The sequence below is a fragment of the Lagopus muta genome, chromosome 2, assembly GCF_023343835.1.
Source record: "Lagopus muta isolate bLagMut1 chromosome 2, bLagMut1 primary, whole genome shotgun sequence".
Classification (NCBI taxonomy): Eukaryota; Metazoa; Chordata; class Aves; order Galliformes; family Phasianidae; genus Lagopus; species Lagopus muta.
In genome coordinates this window covers 47,028,543-47,050,347 of record NC_064434.1, presented here as the reverse complement: position 1 = coordinate 47,050,347, position 21,805 = coordinate 47,028,543, and the positions used below count along the sequence as shown (strand labels likewise).

Here is a 21,805-nt window from a genome sequence, read left to right as displayed (position 1 = left end):
AAGCAACATATCTCAAGACAACCACCATTATGATCTATTCTGGAGCTTAAAATTCAAGTTCACAATTTGCACCAAAAAGGTATCTATCTCACTTCAGGGACATAGCAGTCTGTAATGTGAACAGAAATACAATACAGACATCACAGAAGAAAGCAGCCAAAGATATAAAACATACTACAGCAATACTTTGAACTGACCCTTTGGTTAAGCAAGACTGTATACTTACTTCTGGAATACAATTTTACTAACTTCTAAAAAAAACTGTGTACTCTGATTTTCACAGTCTCCTTTCAAATAATTAATGAATGATCGTAAAGTTCATCTAATTATTTGCTGTGAATTATTTGTTCTGATCTAATCAGAACAAAATTTACCTTAAATCCAAAGGCATTTGGAATGAATACAACTCTGTTTGTTTGTTTTGCTCTCCCCGTCTTACATACCATCAGTTTGTAAAATACTAGGTCAGTTAATAGGTAAATAATTCAACCATCTTTCCAGAGGAGAGCCAGTTAATCGGTGTTAGTAAAGGTTTGCCCCCTCTATAAATCAGTCACCTCTGTTTGATTATGGACATTTCTGGTTCTTTCATGTCAATACCTCAAAGGCTAAGATATCAAGAAACATTGTGGCAATTTTTGATCTGTAAATTAGAAGAGAAGTAGCTCATATTTTACCTTGTCTTTGGAAATGCATCCTTGAAGTAAAAGATGTTGGGCACTTGGAAACTCTGGGAGGAGAGTTCCAGTTTTGGAACTCAGAGAATATTTCCGAGTAAAACCACCCTGAAATGTGAGGGAAACACAGTAACATTGAAATATCTAATTCAACTTCAAAGAAACCAACAATTCATACTAAACATGTATATTATCTGTAGAGTCTCTCAGCATTCTAGAATTTCTACATTCAGATTAGTCTTCAAAATAATGATGCTTATCCAGACCCGTATTTCAGATCAGAAAGGTAATGAAAGATATGCCTAAATCAATCAGATATGCCTATACCAATTGCAGTTATCAGAACAATGCAACCTTTGGACCACATTATTTCATGGAATTCTGTAAGATTTGAATTTAGTCTATGTTTAAAAACTCTGTAGAATATCATCACTTACTCTCTTCTACAGGATGGATTGTGATATCCTCAGGGTAACACTAAGTTTTATTTAAGATGCATCTTTCCTGTGCAAGGAGTTGGGTACTGGTGGTGCTATGGCTCTCCCCTGTTCTCTTGCTGCTCTGATAGCACCACAAGAGTGGATTCTGCTGCTTTAAATGCAATACCTGACATTTTATGTTATCACAACTTTTGATAATATTTAATAGCATTATGGGTATGACGGTATGTAGGGACACTTCTGAACTATATATTTATTACATAGTTCCAAGTAATTATGACAGAATTGACATGAAACCCCAGAAAATATCTTCCAGTCCTGTTTCCTACTGCACTGAAACATGTGCACACATAAACTCATGTAGAAAAAAAAAAGACAGATTGAGATGTGTATCCTTCTGCATCATGGCACTGATTTTATCTGGCTTCCTCCTAATCTGTTGAAGTGACTGAGAGTTTGGCTGTTCACTTCAAAGAGTCTACATCTGGTTCAGTAAACATTTTCAGAGCATTTTGTTTCTGTCTATAAGAACAAAACAAAATTATGCTGGGAAGCACAAGCATAGATTTACACAGCAGAAAAAAATCCTGTAAAGCAGTTCAGTCCTGAAACTCAAACTCAGGAGTCAAAGAATAAGGCTGGAAAGAGGAAATGCAGTTTCAAAGGAACTTATAGAGGAAATGAATATATGACTTTTCAAGGGCTACCTCTTTAACAACAAGGGTGTTCATTAGCATTATGATCTCAGTTTCGTGTCTTAGTAAGGATGATTTCCTTACTGTGGTTTTGTGTTCTCCTGTTTCTTTGGTGATGCACTGTCATCACTGACCTAGAGTCAAGATAAATTTGTCTTGAATTACACTAAATTCTACTGATTTGAGAGTTCCTTGCAGTTCTTAGAATTCTCCAAAGTCTTCAGCTTTTGAATTCTGAAATATTACAGACACATCTCATAATAGTTGCTCACTGAGAAAAGATCTGGAATGATTATTATATGTGAGCCTTTGGAGAGATGGGATTTGGATGGACAACAGCCGCCTTGTCTGCATCAGTTCTCAAACTGACCATGAAGCAATATAAAGTAAATCTATCCTCATTTAAATTCCTAACCTTGTACGCTCACAGTCTGGTTTAGTCTGTTTTCTCCACAGAGTGAAACAGTCACATCCTGCAGTGATATAATGTTACTATGCCTATATTTATAACATGAACCACAACATGCTTATTAAGCTCTAAAATGATATAAGATGAAACCCTCATCCACAAGAGAAGCAATAGAATCTGTGTTATGGAGCTGTCCTTACTGAATCATGCTTATCCTCAGAGGACTTCACTCACATCTAGGAAAGATTATTTGGCTGAAACTCATTGTTACGTTTTAGTCTACCCAGTCCTTATGTTAAAGCCTGGCAAAGGCCTTGAGCAGACTTTCTGCATACTCCTGTAGTAAATCCATTACTCCCGAGCAGATTCTTTTTGTACTAATGAACGGAATTTTTGGCCATGCCCTAGGTGTTTGAATAGCACTTTAAACAGCCTTTTCCTACCCCTTTGCATACAGTCAAATTTCACTATAGCGTGAAGGAGAGCAAAAAAATATTCCCTAAAAATGTTGACTCACCAACTGGAGGTCAGATTCAATCGGAATTATCAGAAACACTGACAAAAACATAGCCGTAGCTAATTTATTTACCATGTATATTACCCCCATTTCTATAGGGTGATATCTCTACCAAAACAGCCAGGAAGTAGAAGTTACATAATGTAAATACACTTTGCTTATGCTACCTACTACCCAACTACATACAAGCTCTAAATCAAAGAAGTTATAGAAATTTTGAAGCATTAATATTTCTTCATGTCAGTACTTCGCCTGTAAGTATCAGGAACTGCTTGTGTTTTTTTGTCTGTTTTTTTAGCTGTTGTGTTCTTTTTTAATAACAGGAGCAATCTCGATTACTTTAAGATGCAGTTACTCAGGAAATATACTAAAAATTCTGATTAGAAGGGATTAGTTCATGTAAAAGAAGGCAATGGTGTTGGTGGGTGACTTAAATAATTTGCAATGTTCTGTACCTTGCTAATGGGCTTATATGACTGTGTCTCAGTTCTAGGATTTATATTTTAACCCACTGCCACTTGCCCTTTCAATTTAATGCCATCTGTTTCTAATGGCCATTTAACATTAAGATAATGACAGTAATATTATCTGCTTAATTAACCATACAGACTCTAATGGTGCACTAACTGGTTTAGATAAAAGAATTTGCTGATATCTCCCCCTGCAGAGAGAATACTAGAAAATGTGATAAAACATGCCAGAAGTAAACAGTGTCTCTGGCACTAAGTAAGTGTTCATTCAAATGCCATTTACTCAGTATATTTAGACAATCAGAGCTTTAACATCTTTTCAATGTCTTTATGTTCCTACTGAGACACCTTATGCAACCATTGTAACTGTTTCTGGAATACCTAATTGCATGTACTTTCAAGCTTATGAATAAGGACACATCGCTATTCACTTTAATAGAAAGTATGTTGCCAACTTTTCAATAACCTAAGATTATTAAAATTCAGTTTGGTCTACAAAACTATGTTTTTCTCTTACAAGCCATCTCAGTAATTTCAGGCAACAGAGCTACAAAATAGAGATCTCATGCTCTTTCCTCACTGATTTCCACTGACTTATTTGTAATTACTTTTCTGAGAGGACCAAGGTATTAAAGACTGGGGCAGAAAGAGCAGAAACGGGATAGGTTGATGGGAACATGAGTTCCACATCTGAGATGGAACTAAAGCATGTATTCATTTATTCCAAGGGAATCAGAAATTTTTAATTCACAAACTCTGAAAAAATGAATGCTATAGTACTGCTGATGAATCCTTGAATATGTTGATATCCCATGGCATAGCACTATCTTCTTTTGATAAGATAGCTGATTATCTGAACAGGGAAAAATGCTGCAAATCTATAGGAAACTTACTAAAATAATTGATATGGTGTTACCATGGGAAATGATCAGATATGCTGGTGAGAGAAGGGATTGGATGAAGAATGTAAAATGTTTAAGAAAGTGGCTCCAGCTAAACAAGTGTTTACAGTGAAACTTCTGAGCAGAAAAGGAAATGAAGTGAAATTTCTCAAAGATCAGATTTGGGACTGATGTCACAGGGTATTTCATAGATTAAACTGGCTGACATGAGCTAATGAAATCATCAGTAAAGAGGAAGACCAAGAGGTCATGTAGAAATATCTGGATGGCTTTCAGATAAGGGCAATAAAGGGGCTGAAAATCAATAGAGTAAAGCTACACTCTCAGGGACCAATAAGAATTTCTGCTATCAGCAAGGAATTGCTTATCTGAAAATGGAAAAAGGAGAAAGACCAGTTTTCTATCAGTTCATCACAGAAACTATATTTAGTCTGGTAAATTAAATGGCATCAAGAAATGACCCCAGACAATACTGAAATTTTATCACTGAGAATGGTTCCTGGCATTTTTTTCAGTTCATGCCAGATACAACTCTTCTAAACAATTCCCAGCCATGATTCAACTGTTACTTCATGCTAAAGGCAATGAGAAATGACTGTGCTGTTTTTAGAATTAGGAGTTCAGTAGTATGGATGCAGGCTGTGCCATGACAGTTGAACTCAGCATCAAAGAACAATCCTGAGAGCACTCCTTAACCATTAAGATAGTAGTGCAATGTTCTTTAATCTTCTAGAACAAATATGGCCAGAATGACAACGACTGTATCAGATGGCACAGTAGTAAAGCTGTAGGTGATTTGTGAAACTGACACATCCCAAACATATATGGTTCTAGGATTCATCAGAAGAGATATTTCCAACAGAAATTGGAGACATGACTTTTGCAAGACTTTGTTTAAAAAAAAAAAAAAAAAATCTATAGAGATAATAACATTGGAAGAAGTACAGCAAAAGGCTGTAATGTTGACCATAAGTGATTAAAGACTGTTTCTTTGTTACATCTAGTGAGAAAAAGTAGCAAAAAGATGTATTATAATAAAATGTCATAAAGAGTCAAAAAGAGAAAAAGACTATGCTGGTGAAGAGGTATAAAATTCTATTTATCAAAACCCATAATTTCCAATCAGATCAATGAGATTCTGAGAAAGCCTTCCTACAAAAGTAATGGACACAAAAATCTTAGAAGCTAGACCTTGAGCCTCTGTTTAGGAAAGTCTATTACAAACCTCTGCAGCTGCATTAGGTTGGAACACAAATTTGAAATTTCACTTCCAGTCTTACTTTCCAGTATGTATTTAGAGGAGCAAATACTCAATGACATGAAAAAGGGTTTTGCAGTCTAACCTTTAATTCAAAATACTGCTGAAATTTTGAAAGAAGTGAATAAAGAAAACCACAGGTCACAAATACTATTTTGATTATGATAGGAGTGAAAGGAAACCAACTAAAGCACTTACCTCATTCTTCAACTTGCTTCCAGAGAACCTTTGAAAATAAATGTATTTTATTATTTTTTCATAAGTAAAACATTTTTAATATACATACAGGTATATTCTATCATTCTGTCATATACACATACTTACATACCTGTATCTACATGTAAAATAGGTCGACTACAAAAATGACTTATGTTTCTCCAAATATAATACTAAAACCCATGCTTTTTTCTAAACTTATTCCATTGGCTTGCAAGTGTTTTACGATATCAAGGAAACTTACTGAAAGTAGATTTTAAACATGAAGATTCAGACCACGGACCAAAAAGTGATGTATAAAACTCAATTTCAGTTTATTTCTTTGGATCTCTGCAACTTTACAAATATCGGAAGAGCAACATAATGCAAGTCCATGAGGTTGAGGAAACTCAAATTTTTTTATGCAGCTGAGTAAATTCAGAATAGAAACAAAATGTATCTAGAATTTACACTTTCTAGGAAAATTAAGAAAACGTATGATCTCTCACTCTCTTTTACCACAGTACTATTCCGATACAAGCAAAATGCATTTCTGAGATGAAGTATTTTGTAACTATCAAAAATACTTTGCAGTAGGGTGACTGTGCTTTTAATAGTCCATTCCAGAGATTCCTGATGAATTCAATGGACTAAGAGGCAGACATTAGAAAACACACCTTTTAAATTATAGCTACTTCACTAAAGAATGTGTAAGGATAGAGACTCTAAAGGATCAGTATAATGATAAATGTGCAAGATAGCACTGCTTGTTTGATCATTGTTACTTCCTCTTCTGCCAGCTGATAAGATACTGTGGGCAACAAAGTCTTATAATTATTAGCAGCAATGCAGTCATTCCATGTTGTTGAGATGCTATGCTGGCAGGACTCAAAACCAGAGACTGAAAGATTATGAATTCCACCTGCTCAGGCAAGGCACAGTTCCCATCACGTGATGATTCATTACATTACCCACAGAATTCCCTGGTTTGCTAACAGAAGAGCATGAATGAAGGCATAACTCACAGCTGACTACAATGAGTTGCTGATTAGCTTCATAGCTAAATGTTTTTGCTATGGACTGCAGATTTCTACAGAGGTAGTATAATGTACACAGAATGTACAGCAAAAACACTAAGCAGCATCGGCTAAAATTGTTCCTCCAGAACCTTAATCACAACCTAAAGCTATGTTTCTTAAAATGCTATGTATATCAACAACTTTAGCATCAGTTACTCTCCTTTTGTGGTACAAAGTGTGATATTTAAATGAACTAGGAGGTCAAATTTACTGTGGAATTAAAGGATTTAAGCATCAACAATCCTACATTTAAAGACCACAGTAGTCAGCTCAGTTACAAAGATATTAACACTCAAATGTCAATTAAATCTGAAATGGAATTGCAGGCCTATATTTAGGCAACTAAACCAAGGCCCCTTCTAATCATTTCACAAGCTGCCATTTACTTAGCATGTGTTGTGGTAAAGACCTACACGTACTTTTACTTGTGTTGGCATAGTGTGATCTGATACCATCATCAAATCATATATTTCCAGTGCCTATTTCTGCTCTGAGATTGATCCAGGAAAAATTTTTTATTGCTCACTTCTAGAACAGTGATTGGGCAAAGGGCAGAGGTTAAAGATGGATCATTACATTTAGCAAGCAGTAACTGGGATATTTACACACTGTTCTGAATCCCCACATTGCCTGAGTTTTCTTCCCTGTAAGTCTGCTATTAACCCCAGACTACTGCGTCACTGTCCTCACACAGCCATATCCAAACACAGTGATAGCCCTGACTATGCAAAGTCAGCATTCAATCTTCTGTTCTAAATCAGCTAGTGACTGCTGAATCCTGAAAATTCAATGATTCCAACATGAGAGCACAAGTCCAGACACAAATAAAAAGTTCCTAGCTAGTGAATGCTAAGCAATCGATAAGCTGAGAGTCCAGTCCCTCTTCTTGTATTTCTTATTCAAGACAGGGATATATAGAGTTACCTTTGGAAACAAACCACCTTAATTTTAGGAATTTCAAGACACGATTCTTTTGGAGTATTTGGCATAATTCTGATATGTGGAGCACAGGATTTTCAAAAATGCACAGCTATCTCACTCATATGAAAAAATGGACTTCAGAAGTATTAAGTACTTGCAAAAATCTACATATATGATTATGTGAGCAAAGATAGTTGAAAATCCAGCCCTGAGGAATTTTGCAGAATCTTCAATTTGTTCACATTTATGATTATTAGATTGTGTGAGGATAGAGTTTTCAGTGAAAAGGGCATTGGCTGACACTGAGCTGAGGTTTAAGAATAATGATATTCCTTTATGTGAAAAGAACTGATTTTTGTCAATTCAACGAACAATTTGTCCAAGATAATGCTAAATTGTGAAAAAAAATAATCTAGCTGTGCACCAGCAACACCTCCACAGCTTTGGACAAACGATGGGTAAGGAAATAGCATATTCCATTCTATTATACCTTGAGGCCTTCAGTAGAGAGAATCCTCCTTTTCAGCATTACTGGTGACATTACCCCCAATTTTTACACTTGTTATGTTGTTTGGAAAAGGCTCTTTGGATATAACCTGAATCTGATAGCAGCTGAATTTTCTGTGTGTGATTATAAGCTCATTTACTCTTTTCCTTTCTCCTAGTTCCCACTTACATGGGCGTACTGCTGTAGACAATGAAAGCCGTCATTCAAGCCATATGTGAACACAGACATTTGTTTTACGAACTATTAATCTTTGGCAAACCAACAGGCAGCTATCGTAACGTATTGATCCTGCTAGCTGTCCCTTAAATAAATATAATTAGAGCTTCCTGGGTTAGGTTTAAACTGATATTAGCCAGTTAAAGGACCTGTAAATATTAATCTACACTAACCCCTCCTCCCTCCTACCCACAGGTGCCAGCTTCACACCGTTCTCCAGACATTTCATAATGGGAAGCTGTCCTGGGGAAAGAAATCACAGGATGATGCACAAGCAAACAAAATGAGACAAGTATTCCGGAAAATGTGTTTTGCTGTCTTACACTAAAAAATCCTCTTATGGTATATGTTAATGCAGCTCTGTGCTTACTATGATGAGGCTGTACTGGTAGATACGAGTGAAAGATCCAGATCAAGCTGTTAAAACAAAAATCAATGTATCTAAGGAGCAAATTGCTACCTAAATCTTTGAATGCCAGATATTGACAGTTGCAGCAATATTAGTTCTGGTATCAACAGCAATTAGTGTCCTATAAATACCTTCCTTAGGGAAGTTTTAAATAGCACCTCCAGTGACTATCTTTCTAAAGCAGGTGCAGAGGCTTTACATCTCAGATATATGCTACTGTACCTGGTTAAGCCTTTGCCAGAGTACACAGAGTGGTAGTATGCACTGCTTTCTTTAATGCCAATTCCATAATAGTGATACCTGTAGGGGGGGGGGGGGGAAAAAAAAGAGAGAGTATTTTTATTTCTGTATGACATGTCAAATAAAACAAACTGTCAAATTGATCTTCAATGCTATATGAAAACTTTCCTTAACAGTTTCTACTAATTTCTTTCACTGCCATAGAAAAAAAAATCTGGTCTCATAGAAAATAGAATTGTCACTGTCCAAAATTCAAGGCTAACATCTTCTCTAAATTTAAAACATTTTCTCTTTTACAATCATGTTACTTGGAAGAATATATCTACCAGAAACCTGTTATATCTCTTTCTCTTAATATGCATTGTCTTTCATTTTAATTCCAGGTTGCTGCAAAGGTGCTGGCTTGATCCATCGGGTGTAATAATCTATCAGGTATACTACTGTCTTATCTAGAGGATTTCTCCAGTAAAAGTAACTCCCTACTGCTTTTTTCACCCATAAATTAGTGTTCATCCTTCTGCGATGAGCAATGCTAATACATTATTCATTCATTCATCTCATGGGTTGTAGGCTGACTGACTCCGCTTTAGCTGTTTAAGCAGTTATCGTCTCCATTCATCTCCCTCATTGCTCTCCTGGAAATTATTGCCCTCAAAGCAGAACTGGAAGAAGGAAACATTTATTGTATATCCCCTGCTGCTCTGAGCACGACACCTTAACATTAAGAGCTGGTGCTAAGAAATATGATTATGCATAAGATACTGCTTTCCACTGATTTTGCTGCGGAAGAAGTGACCTTCCTGAGCAGAGTGGGAGAGCAAGATTTGGTCATGGAAAAATTCCATCAGGGGTGATAGGCAACACATTGCACTGATTTCACTAAAACACTTCAAAAACTTCTCAAAAACTTCATTCTTAAGATACAAACATAGAATGGCTTAAGTTGGAAGGGACCTTACAGATCACCTAGTTACAAGCCCGTGCCAATGGGCAGTACTGCCACTCACCAGTTCAGGCTGCCCAGGGCTCCATCCAACCCAGCCTAGAACACCTCCAGGGACAGGGCACTCACAGCTTCTCAGGGCAGCCTGCACCAGTGCCTCACCACCTTTTGTGTAAAGACTTTCTTCCTAACATCTAACTTAAATCTCCCCTCTTTTAGCTTAAAGCCATTTCCCTTTGCCCTATCACTATCATACTATGTAAAAATTCTGTCTCCCTCCTGCCTGTAAGCTCCCTTTAAATACTAGAAGGCCGTGATGAGGTCTCTCTGATGCCTTCGCTTTTCCAAGCTAAACAAGCCCAGTTCCTTCAACCTATTTTCATAGGAGAGGTGCTCCAAACACCTGATCATCTTTGTGTCCCTCCTCTGGATCCTCTCCAACAGCTTCTCATTCTTCCTGTACTGGGGCCCCCGGCTTGGACACAGTACCAGCAAGTAGTTCATAGAACATATGAAGGTTTTCAGCTCACTTCTGCTATTCCTGATGATGCTCATTTGAAAAAAAAATTACAATTCTACAGTTTGTTTTTACATTGGGTAGCTGTAGATAAGAACAAAAAACTATATATGAAAAAGACATTAGATACAAAATATACTACGAAAATATTTGTTGGTGATAAGTTTGCTCAGCTTAGGTGGCTCTGAAAGTCTTGGCTGACATAGTTGTTTTTGTTTCCATTGGGTGCATCCAGGATTTCATAGCCAGAAAACTAGAAAAAAGTGGCTGCTGTTAAATATCATGGCTTATATTGTTTGTCTGAAATTGATGAATCTATGTAATCCTGGTAGATCACAGTGGCGAGACCCTTAAGAAGGCCAAATGTCTCTCATGTCTCTCATCTATTAATTTACGTTTCTGATTTTCTTTTCCTGAAAAAATATTTCTCTTGGGATGGTGATGTGATGAACACAGCATTATAAAATATCTGTTAATTCTCAGAAGATCAGACACAGGTACATCTGCTTATTACAATTCCCTTTTTACTGAATAAAATCAAAGCTGAGTGACCAAATCAGAGCAACATTTCAAGGTGGTTTAGGATGTCTTACACTAAATGTGACCTTTCATTAAATGTCAAAATGCTGTACAGTTGTCCTCTATTTCAGATACATTAGTGCGTCATCTGTATTGTGAAAATTAAAGTCCTGAAGCTTTTCAGTCATTACTCTTGGTCAAGGGGTATTAAACAGATGGATTTGGGCCAAATGCCTATGTCAGAAAATTCCTAATATTTGAAAGGGTTCTGACAAAAATGCTAAAGGCATGGACTTTTTTTTCTCTTTCATAAAAATGAAGTTATTTTCAATGAGACTTAGGTAGTTTTGAAAACGTATATGCATGGATCCTGTGAAAGAAAGAACACTGTTTACTTAATCTTGACATCACAAAGTCTGTGCATTGCACAGGATGAAAAACTAAACAGAGCTCTGATTACTTCTTTAGAAATGTTACAGGCACAGTAATATACTTGGCATTGACCATATGAGCAAGCATTTATCTGCATTCTGACATCCCAAACCTCTCAGTTTCAATTACACACCAGTTGGAACTCCCTACTGGTATACCAGAAGCCAAAGAAAACAAAAAATTTTTCACACATTAGGAATTAAGGTCTATATTATTCAATATCTAATTTAGTAATAGCAGATTTTTGGGCTAGAAACAGCCACTGTTGTGTGATTTACATTCTCAGATTTGTATGGCTGGAGAAATATTTGTTCCTGTTCTGGAATGCCCCAAGATACCAGAATTTACATTTGTGACATCTTATTAAATGAAGAATAGAAGCTTTCAGCACCTATTCAGCATGTCCTTAGAGCAGAGCAACTATCCTTCTAATTTCCTTTAATGTTTACTAATGAAATAATGCAGCTTTCTAATCATGGCACAGAAGCTATATTTAAAAAAAAAAAAAATTATCTGTGCTTTTCAAGTTGTGCCTGGCATGCTTCACAGAATAATAAGATATAAAGATTTTTATTCTCTTACATCCCAAAGTGATTAGTTGAATATCTTTTTTTTTTACTCTTTTTTACTTTTTTACAACTATCACTGTTGATAGTAATATACCTACTTCGGACATGCTGATAACATCTTTACCCTACAACTTCAAGTGCCCTCTTTCTGTCTCCTTATACGTGTTCTACTCTTCTATTTCTATCATATAATTCATAAAATGAAATCAGCTGGCATAAGAAACTTACTCTTGATTTTTGTAACAGGTCTATTGAAAAACAAACTGAACTGCTTTTCTCTTAATTTCAGTGGCTTATTGTAGCATATGTTCCTATGCAACTAGTAGCCCTGATTTTAGCATACACTGACACAAATGATAGCTGATAAGGAAATGATAGGCTTAAGCTGTTCAGGGACTTGCAATTACTTGTTATCATGGGGCCAGCTGCCATATCAGTTTTATTAACCCACTAAATCACTCCTAATAAATAAGATAATAGTTTTCAGACATGATGGATAAAAGCTAAGATTCAACATTGGTCAAAGTCTACATAGAAATTAAATTGTAACTTGAGCTCAGCAGCCTCCCGTGTGCATTTTCCTGAATAGCTGCTCCACATAACCCATGTACAATGAAGATCACAACTAAATTCTACTAATGGCCATGGTATATTCAACACCGCCTGTGCAAAAAGGAGGCTTCAGAACCTGGTCTACAGACAACCATTGCTTAAGAAATGGTAATCTCAGAGAAGAGTTTGCAACATTTGTTTATTTATGGTGCTATGCCCTCCTTCAGTCAGCTGGGATATAGAAATTTCCCCTGCTATTCAGCAACCTGGAGTGATCAGCATGGGCATCAGAGATAAAGTGAACACTGCTGACAAAACTATGTCCAATACACTGTACTTTTTTGGTCAAATGTTTAAGAGTATTTTAGTATTTACATTTGTACATACAGTACAAATACACCATTAGAGTGAGGCACACTCTGACTGAAGACCCAAGTTATTGAATTTATTAGAACCACTTCTAAGGCCCCTCCTGGAACCTCAGACAAAAAAATGTTGCTCAGAGCCTGAAGAGAAACCAACATTTCTCTGTATATCTCACACCTCAGAGCAGCACCCATGCCTCACATCTTAGAACAGCATTTTTTTCTAAAATCCAGTTCATGTCCATGAGTATGGTGTAGGAGAAAATTTCTGTCACCTTGAAGTTCCTGAAATAGATAATTTATTTTCTTTGCTTTCTTCTGGTCACGGACAGGCTCTATCAATGTGTTACTGGGTGTGCATGCAGTATGTGCAGGGCTTTTTATTCTTAGGGAGTTTGCTTTGCTTTGTAATATAATAATGATTCTACTGGAGAGCATTTTCATGCTTTTGGACAACAATTGCTTCCTGGGCAATATCACAGCACAAAACATCATTGTCAAAAATAGCTAGTGCTATTACTGCTTCTCTAATATTATATCTAAATAATAACAGCAGCAACAAAATTTAAAAAAAAAAAAAACACAACAAAAAACAAGTCACTTCCACTATCATGCTTAAAATTTAGAATTTAATTGCTAAAGAGGAAAACTCCTGTGGAGAAAAAAAAAAGAAAAAAAAAAAAAAAAAAGGAGAAAAATACGCCAGATGTTCAAACAAAACCTGCTGATGCCTCATCCTCCTTTGAGGAAATTGCCCAAGAACAGTTAATCCATATGAAAATATAGCACCATAATACCACAGGGCTATTAGATCTGCTGAAGAAATGTTATGTATGAAGCATATCTGTACTAGCACAGTTAAATATCTCAGAGTAAAGAGAATTATAGTGATGCAATTAAGTCTATAGTTAGATTCCCATGTCAAAAACAAGATTTGAAACATATCTCTTTACTTAGTGGATGCTTATATACTATGCTTTAATGACACAGATATATTACATGTTTTAGAAGTTTGGATCCTGTTTATGAATTAATTAGATATATCAGATCAAAAACATAATGAGCATCTTTGCAGTATTTTGCCCTTGTATTCTCTCATTCATTAAAACTTGAAAGTATACCTTTAAATATGCTGGCTTGTGAACATGATTAAGACTTAACAGAGGCATTCATGAAACAGAAGGTTACCAAATGTTTCTGCATGGACTATGAATGCCATATCCCTTAAAAATTTAAACACAACAGCAACAGCAAATGTCCATTTGAAAAGCTGACCAAATCTGCAGCAGCTTGTGCCTGTAACCATAGCTCAACTTCAGCACAGCAGAAAATGCATGAAATCCCTCTTATTCCCTATACATGGCTTTTCTAAAAGTACAACTCCCTAAAAACTCTCTATACAGCAGCTATAGATTATTGCTTCTCTACATTCCTTACACCAGTACATTTTCACTTCCTTAAAAGGGAGCATTTCCTACTAAAAGTTAAAAAATCAGCCAGGGAGAAATTCTTCAGTATGTCCTCAGCAGTCTTGGCATGAGAACATAGGTGAGAGAGTGGAGGCAAGGGATGTCGTTACCACTGTTCACCACTGCTTTAGACTCATTTTACCACAACTAGAAACACAGTGCCAGAACCAGAACAAACAAAACATTTCACCAAAGGTAACAATAATACGTAACTGCCTGCAATTTGTTTGCAATTGCAGAATGTTTTACATTCTAACATTCTGCAGCTGAAATGCACAAATCAAATGGATACATCATATATGAAATAACCATGCAACAGGCTGTATACTAATCAGAGCTTTTAAAAATTATCCAGATACATACTTTCTTCTAAATTTAGGACAATGCTTTTTTCTACAGCCTTTAAATTAAGCAGTATTGCTATGGACTGAACAGTTTGAAAGTTGTCAGGTTTACAAAAGGCAAATGAAATCACAGTTAAATTGCGCATTATTTATAGAAAGATGAACAGCTGTAATGATGACATGTTATAAAATGTTTTATACACACACATACAAGATTTTGACGTATGTTCTCAACAAGCAAATGGCTCTATAAAAATAACTGTGCTTTGGAAGGTTTATCAGTTTGCTTTTAGAAATTATGCCTGCCGTAATGTTTTCACTTAAATGCTACTTCAGTTTCATCATGTACATTACAAGTTATCGCTTAGAGCTTTCCATCTGAATAACCCCTCCTACCGATTAGTACTCATTATGAAGGCATAGAAATACATTTGATTTGCAGAACGTATCTGGTAAGCAGATACACAGATTAGAGCTCCTTACTTGGAATGGCCCCTTGTTCCAAGCCGCCTGGTGGTAAGGAGAGGGAATTTCTGGCGAATGGTCTAAAGAGAAAACAACTGTATTAATTTCTAACAGTGGCGTACTTTCTCAGGCATTTTTTTCATGGAAGAAACTGGAGGATAAGTACGGATCAATACACAGCCTAATGTAGTCTGTAAATAAGTATTTGTGGCACACACGACACAACATAAGCAATTACGCGTGTTGTACACTGCAGAGGTCCTTCCAACCTCATCCATCTCATTGTGTACCTCCAATCTTCTCAAGTTCTTTGTCTGCTCTTCCTTTCCATTTTCACTTCTACAATGCAAAGACTTCTCCCATGATCCTGCCCCATTCAGATCCCTAAGGTACAACTGTATCTTTAGCTTCAGAGATCTAAACAGAACCAAGGGAAAGATTTGGCTGCCAGCCGTTCCACTTTCAAAGTCAAACAGCTAGAAATAAGCTGATTTTTTAATTAAAAAAAAAAAAAAATCAAACTTTGATTTAAAACTGATCTCAAGGCTAAGGAAAAAATATTTCCTATTTCTATGCCCTCTGCTATCAAAAGGCTGCACAGTCTTAAATGCATTTATGCTCACTGAAACAGTGTGGAAGTTTCTGTTAGGTACATAATGTGATTCAAATAAAATCAAGAAAAACATTCTGTCACTGGACTCCTGAGATTGAGATTACTGCCCTAAAAACATCCTACTCTTCCCACAAAGAATAATGCTTAAGGGAAAAGACTTACTGAGAATAAAACTCAATAATAGAAGTAGAACTAGTAGACATAGCTAATAGATCCCTGTCAAAACAAAGTTTAAATGGAAAGCTGATGTCTTCCTCATTTATGTCGGAACTATGTAATGAAAATTAGATATACACTGAGAAAGTGTATCTTATTCAGGGATGAAAAAATTAGTAAGTGAACATTTTATGAACTGGATTTAAAATCCATTATTATTATTTAATTAAATTAATGCATTTTGCTATCTACAAACAATGAAAAGATCAGCATTTTTGGTTTCCTCTTTCACTAACTACTCAGAGTTTAATTAGGAAAGTTCACATCTCCCTTTCATTAAAATGATTTCAGGATTAATTGTAGGGAAAGGCAGAAAAGGGGATAAATCAACGTTTTTTTTTTCCCCCATTCAGGAGCTCTTTTCATTATTAACTTTTATTCCCCTTCTTGTATCGCTTGTTGTGTCACTTCTCAGTTTACACTTTAGTATAATTAAAAGCATCTTCTATGTCTTTTTTTTTTTTTAAATGGAAAGAACCACATTAATGTCACCATCAAAAAAAACAAACAAACAAACAAACAAAAAAAACCCACCAAAAACACTTGGAGAGAAAATAAAACAAAGAAGAAGAAGCTGAAGTTCTTTTTGATTTTCCTAAAGTGGTTGTCATAAAATCCTCTCATATGTAATCACATAATTAGTTTCATTATGTATATTAACAGCAAAAAAAACCATGAATTTATTAAACATTTTAACATAGGTGTACCAAACTCAAAGTCTGTCAAAGAACTGGCCTAACGAATGATAAAGACATTTGCTCTTTACCTTCCCAAAAGTTGCAGCACAGGCGGGTTCTAGCTTCTCTTTTCTGCAGAAGTCTAAATAATGTGCATAAAGGATGCATCTTGGTAAGCAAACTCCCTCACAGACAATGTAGTTTTCTTCCAGCCTGTACAGAAAAAGTAAGAAGAAACTCTTCTTACTGAAGAGTAAGAGGCAACACAGCATGTTTCCCCATTTTATTCCCCTTTCCTTTTTCTGACACTGCCCTCTTTTTAATTTTTTTTTTTTTTTTTCATTTCACTAATATTTCTATGATGGCACATATATGAGTTTCTACTGAATACGACACACACCAGAAATTGACCACACTTGATGCTTAAGGTAGCAGCACAATACGGAACACCTGGAGGCAGGTCCCTTTTCCTAATGAGTCTTCTTCAATGCAATTTGATTTAAATGATTTTTATTTAAATGACTACCACGTAAGAACCAACCTTGCTCTGAGAAGATGAGCACCAATTACGCAGTGAAAGACCTGGGTTTAAGCCTGACCTTTGAACAGAGCAGGGACTTCATCTTGCATCTTCTATCCCAATATACGTTTAACACCAAATGTTGTCTCTCTCTTTTTTTTTTCCTACTTTGGATTTTTATTTTCCACATGGGACCTGAAGCTGTTTCTCATCCAAACCGTAGCAAAAATCAAAGATCTGACATTTTCTGAAGAGTATACATTTTTGTGCATCTGTTTGTAAAATACAAGTGCCCGACAATGGTCGACAAAGTCAAATTTAAAAACAAGTAAAAGCCAGTTGTCTCCTCTTTAGCTGAACTATTGGTAACAACAAGGTGGCCAACTCCTGATTGTTCATTTTCTTTGTCATCATCAATCATTTGCTACTCCTGGAATCATATGCAATAAATTTGTTTTCTAAACTACACCAATGTATAAGAAAATACCACACAGTAAATACTGCACTTGGAATAATTTTGCACATCCTCCCCAGACTCAAATCCTTACAGTTCTCTGTCTGCTCTAAGTCAGATGTAAACTAAAGTAAGAAACTGGGATATCCACATTATTCTTGTTTTTCAGTCATAAAGAAAGCTCTAGATTTACAGCCTGCATTTGGTATCTAAGCTCCCTTTTAATTCAACAGTACTGCTCACTAACTTCCAGAATACTTTAGGAAAGACCTAAAGCATTAGCTTTTAAAGGTTTAAATTCTGTAGGTTAAAGCCTACAGAATTCGAACTCTTCTTTGGTTCATTTTTACTAAACTGAAACAGAGTTAGGGCATCTGTGGGTGGCAGAATGTAATGCAAAAAGTACAGTGAGAGACAGCGAACATGTAACTGTTGTTGCTGTACAGAATAATAACAGTAAGTATAATTCTTCGGTAATTTGTCATTCCTACATTTTTTAAAGACATTTAGGTTTAGTGCATCTGAAAAGAAGACAGAATGTTAGTTTCCTGAAACAAAATAACAGAACTGACTATATGCATGTTAGTAGTTTATCCCTACCCAGTCAGGACGACCAGCTAAATAAGCGCAATTTCATTCTGTATTAGAAGCCTAGATCACACATCCAGGTACAATAGGCTGATCACAGTGCTTTCTGCCCCGAATAAATCTGATCTTCCATCACCTCTCACAGCCATGTGCCGGGGGAACCCGACAGAGGTTTCTGCTAACACATAAACCTCTGCTAATTCAAAACATCGGGAATTTGGGGGAGACGAGGGTTATCAAAAGTTGAAATAAGCCCAAGGAATCCAACGAACGCAGCCAGGGCCAACGAGCGGCGCGGTGCCGCTCCCGTTGCCGGCACAGCCCCGAGGCGGAGGAGCGGCCCTTTGGGAGCCCCCCCCGTCCAGCCGGCCCTACCACTGCAGGGTGAGCTGCGTCTGCTTCTTCTTGTCCTTCATCATCTGCGTGATGCTCTTCTTCGGGGATGGGCTCTTGTCCGCGGCTCTCAGTTTGCCGTCGTGAGTATCCGCATCCTCTTCTTCCGAGGAGAGAGTCTCACCGTTAAAAGGCACTTCTGCGCGAGAGGGAGCGGAGAGAGAAGCAGCCCGGGGATGGCGTTAGGTCGGTAGCACACCGTCCCCCCGAGCCTCCCGTTAAACCGGCGCTGCCCAACGGGCCGGGCCCGCCCCCGCGGCTCTCCCCGCGGTCCTCACCCGACTTGATGGCAACGGGCAACTCCGGCAGCCCCCTCCCGGTTCCCAGCCCCTCCTCGGCGTAGGGCAGCAGGCCGCCCGCCAGCAGCTCCGCGTAACACTCCTCCGGCGCGGCGGCGGCGGCGGCAGACATCGCCTGCGTGGCCGGGAGGTGCAGGAAGGCGTCCTCTTGCTCGGGCCCCTTGGCCATGCTGCTCAGAGCCACCTGCTTCGCTTCGCCGCCGCTCCCATGGACGGCCGAACGGGACGAGACGGGACGGACGCGGGGCGGTGCGGGCCGCTTGTGCGGGGCTGCGGTGGCGGGGACGGCCGAGAGGGAGGAGAGGCGAAGCCGGAGACAGGTGTGCCCCGGGAGGCGGCGGGCCCGGTGCGCCCCTCCCTCCTGACGGCAGCTCCCGGGGAGGGTCGGGGCTGGAGGCACGGGGGAGCGGGTCTGCAGGGGCTTAATGATTAACTGCCGGCTGCGTGCGGGAGGAGAGCCTCGGCGTTCTCCTCTCCTTACTTCAGACGTGATGCTACACACAGCTTTGTTCGTATCACCATGCCCGTATATGAGTTCTGTTCTCAGCGTAACTCATAGAGGCAGCTCAGCTTCTGTTCTGAGCCTACAGTAAAATCTCATCCTGTTCTCTGATGTCACTGAACTGAGAACTTCAGAGCCTGACCCATGAAGATCTGTATTTCTACAATATGATAAAACCTCCCAGCTACCAAATTACAATGAATCTCTCATAAGCAAAATCCTAGATGCCACTGTCTTCCTGGTAACATGGAAACATGCCCCTGTACTTGGCATTAGTGAGGCCTCACCTCAAGTACTGTGTTCAGTTTTGGGCACCTCAGTACAGAAAAGGCATTGAGGTGCTGGAGCAGGTCCAAGGAAGGGCGAAAGGCTTGTGAAGGGCTTGGAGAATATGTCCTATGAGAAGAGACTGAAGGAACTGGGGGTGTTCAGTCTGGGTAAAAGGAGGCTGAGGGAAGACTTTATTGGTCTCTTCCAATATCTGAAAGGTGCTTACAGCCAGAGCTGAGTTGGTCTCTTCTCACTTGTGACAGGTGACAGATGAGGGGAAATGACCTCAAGTTGTGCCAGGGTAAGTTTAGGTTGGATATTAGGATACACTTCCTTACAGAAAGAGTTGTTAAGCACTGGAATAGGATCTCCAGAGAGGTGGTTGAGTCACCATCCCTGGATGTGTTTAAAATCCTTTTGGTTGTGGTGCTCAGGGACACGAGTTAGCAGGGGTTTGTTAGGGTGGTATGGTTAGGTCGTGGTTGGACTCAATGAGGTCTTTTATAACTTGAGTGATTCTATGATTCTATGGAGCTAAATGTGGTATCCATTGTGTAAGAGCAGGATTCTCCTTCACTATTACTTCAGAATATCTTCCATGACACAAATTCTAGCCATCATTAAGACGTGGATCGCTAGTTTCCACCCCAGGGCAACGTACATTTTAGTCACCTCCTGTTGCATCTGAGGGTCAAGAGCTGCTTTATCATAGAATCACAGAACAACTTGTGTTGGAAAGGACTTTAGAGCCCACACAATTCCAATCCCCTGTCATGAGCAGGGCTCCCGCCCACTAGATCAGGCTGCCCAGAACCCCATCCAACCTGGCCTTGAACACCTCCAGGGATGAGGCATCCATAGCTTCTCCCTTTGCACTGCCCATGGACTGTCCTAACCCTGGGACAACTTAGGGTGGCATCCCTGCGACTCTCATTCAGACATCCTTTCAATTACTGAAAGGCTGTGATGAGATCTCCCTGGAGACTTCTATTCTCCATGTTGAGCAAGCCCAGCTTCCTCAAGCTATTTTCACAGGAGAGGTGCTCCAGCCCTCTGATCTTCTTCATGGCTCTCTTCTACACCCACCCCAACAGCTCTGTATCTTTCCTGCACTGGGTGCCCCACACCTGTACATCCTACTCCAGATACGCCTTCATGGAAGCAGAGTAGAGAGGGACAATCACCTCCCTCACCCTACTGGCCACCCATTTACCTGAAACTGATATTGATTTAAGAACTATTTTGGTACATATAAGTTCTCCTTGGACTTAATAACTTTCTCTGGCTCATACAAACACTCCTCTCTCTATTTGCTCCTCCAAAGCCAGTGAATGACTACTGTACAGCATTACCAGCTTTGTATGAAACTGAGCATATGTTTGCAGCAGTAAAGAAAGAAAAATGGATTGTCCAGTGCTCCTAAGCAAACACATGTTTAAAGATTGATGAGAAAGATGCATCATCCACTGCCAATATGTGAACAAACATATCTATTTTATAGTAAACAGAAAAGAGGAAGTTTTTTTGTAAGTAACGATAAATTACATGTAAATTATTCTTATCTGACAAGGAATATATAGTGTTCCTTAATAAAATTGAATTGTTTTTAAAATATTCTATATGAAAACATTGATAATGAAAATAACTTATAGGAGAAGAAGATTTGTCCAAGCAAGGACAGGTAAGTTCTAATGTTCAAGCTGTTTGCTCTTGCAGCCATAAAACAACCAAATCCCTCTGCTTTGTGGAAAAGATTTTACTCCATGTTGCCTACTGTATGAGACGTTGACAGTTGGTGCTGTGTCTGTTTGCAAAGTCACAAGGGTTGCACGGATCAGCAGTAATGGAAGATTTCTTATCACCATGGAAGATTTATTTCCCTTAAAGGTTACCTTCTCAGCAGACATCATGTTGTGATTTGTAGTCAGGGAGTTCTCAGAGTAGTTTTAAATTTGGTGTCTCTGATGCCTGTGTGGTACATTCTTGGTATTTTAGTGACACCATGGAACTCCTGACATGGCTTGACCAGTCAAAAAGCCCAGGGAGTTGTCACCTTTTATTTTATTTTATTTATTTCAGCTCTCTGCTTTCTTTCAGATCATTCCTGCTTCCATTCAGTTCCTATCACTCTCTTTGCTCCTTCAATTTTCAGTTCCAACAGT

At 38.3% G+C, this 21,805-nt stretch overlaps 1 protein-coding gene across 1 annotated transcript in view; it reads right to left on the bottom strand.

Moving 5' to 3' along the window:
* RFX6 (regulatory factor X6) overlaps positions 1-19,252 on the bottom strand; it is a 35,540-nt gene extending 16,288 nt beyond the window's left edge. Inside the window, exons 1-7 of the mRNA XM_048935955.1 lie at positions 18,851-19,252; positions 18,555-18,711; positions 16,707-16,830; positions 15,130-15,191; positions 8,919-8,996; positions 5,567-5,594; positions 678-785 (exon numbers count right to left, since the gene is read on the bottom strand). Coding sequence (XP_048791912.1) covers positions 678-785; positions 5,567-5,594; positions 8,919-8,996; positions 15,130-15,191; positions 16,707-16,830; positions 18,555-18,711; positions 18,851-19,040 — 747 coding nt within the window. The 5' untranslated portion in view covers positions 19,041-19,252. The remainder of the gene's footprint in view (positions 1-677; positions 786-5,566; positions 5,595-8,918; positions 8,997-15,129; positions 15,192-16,706; positions 16,831-18,554; positions 18,712-18,850) is intronic.
* Positions 19,253-21,805: the final 2,553 nt, after the last annotated feature.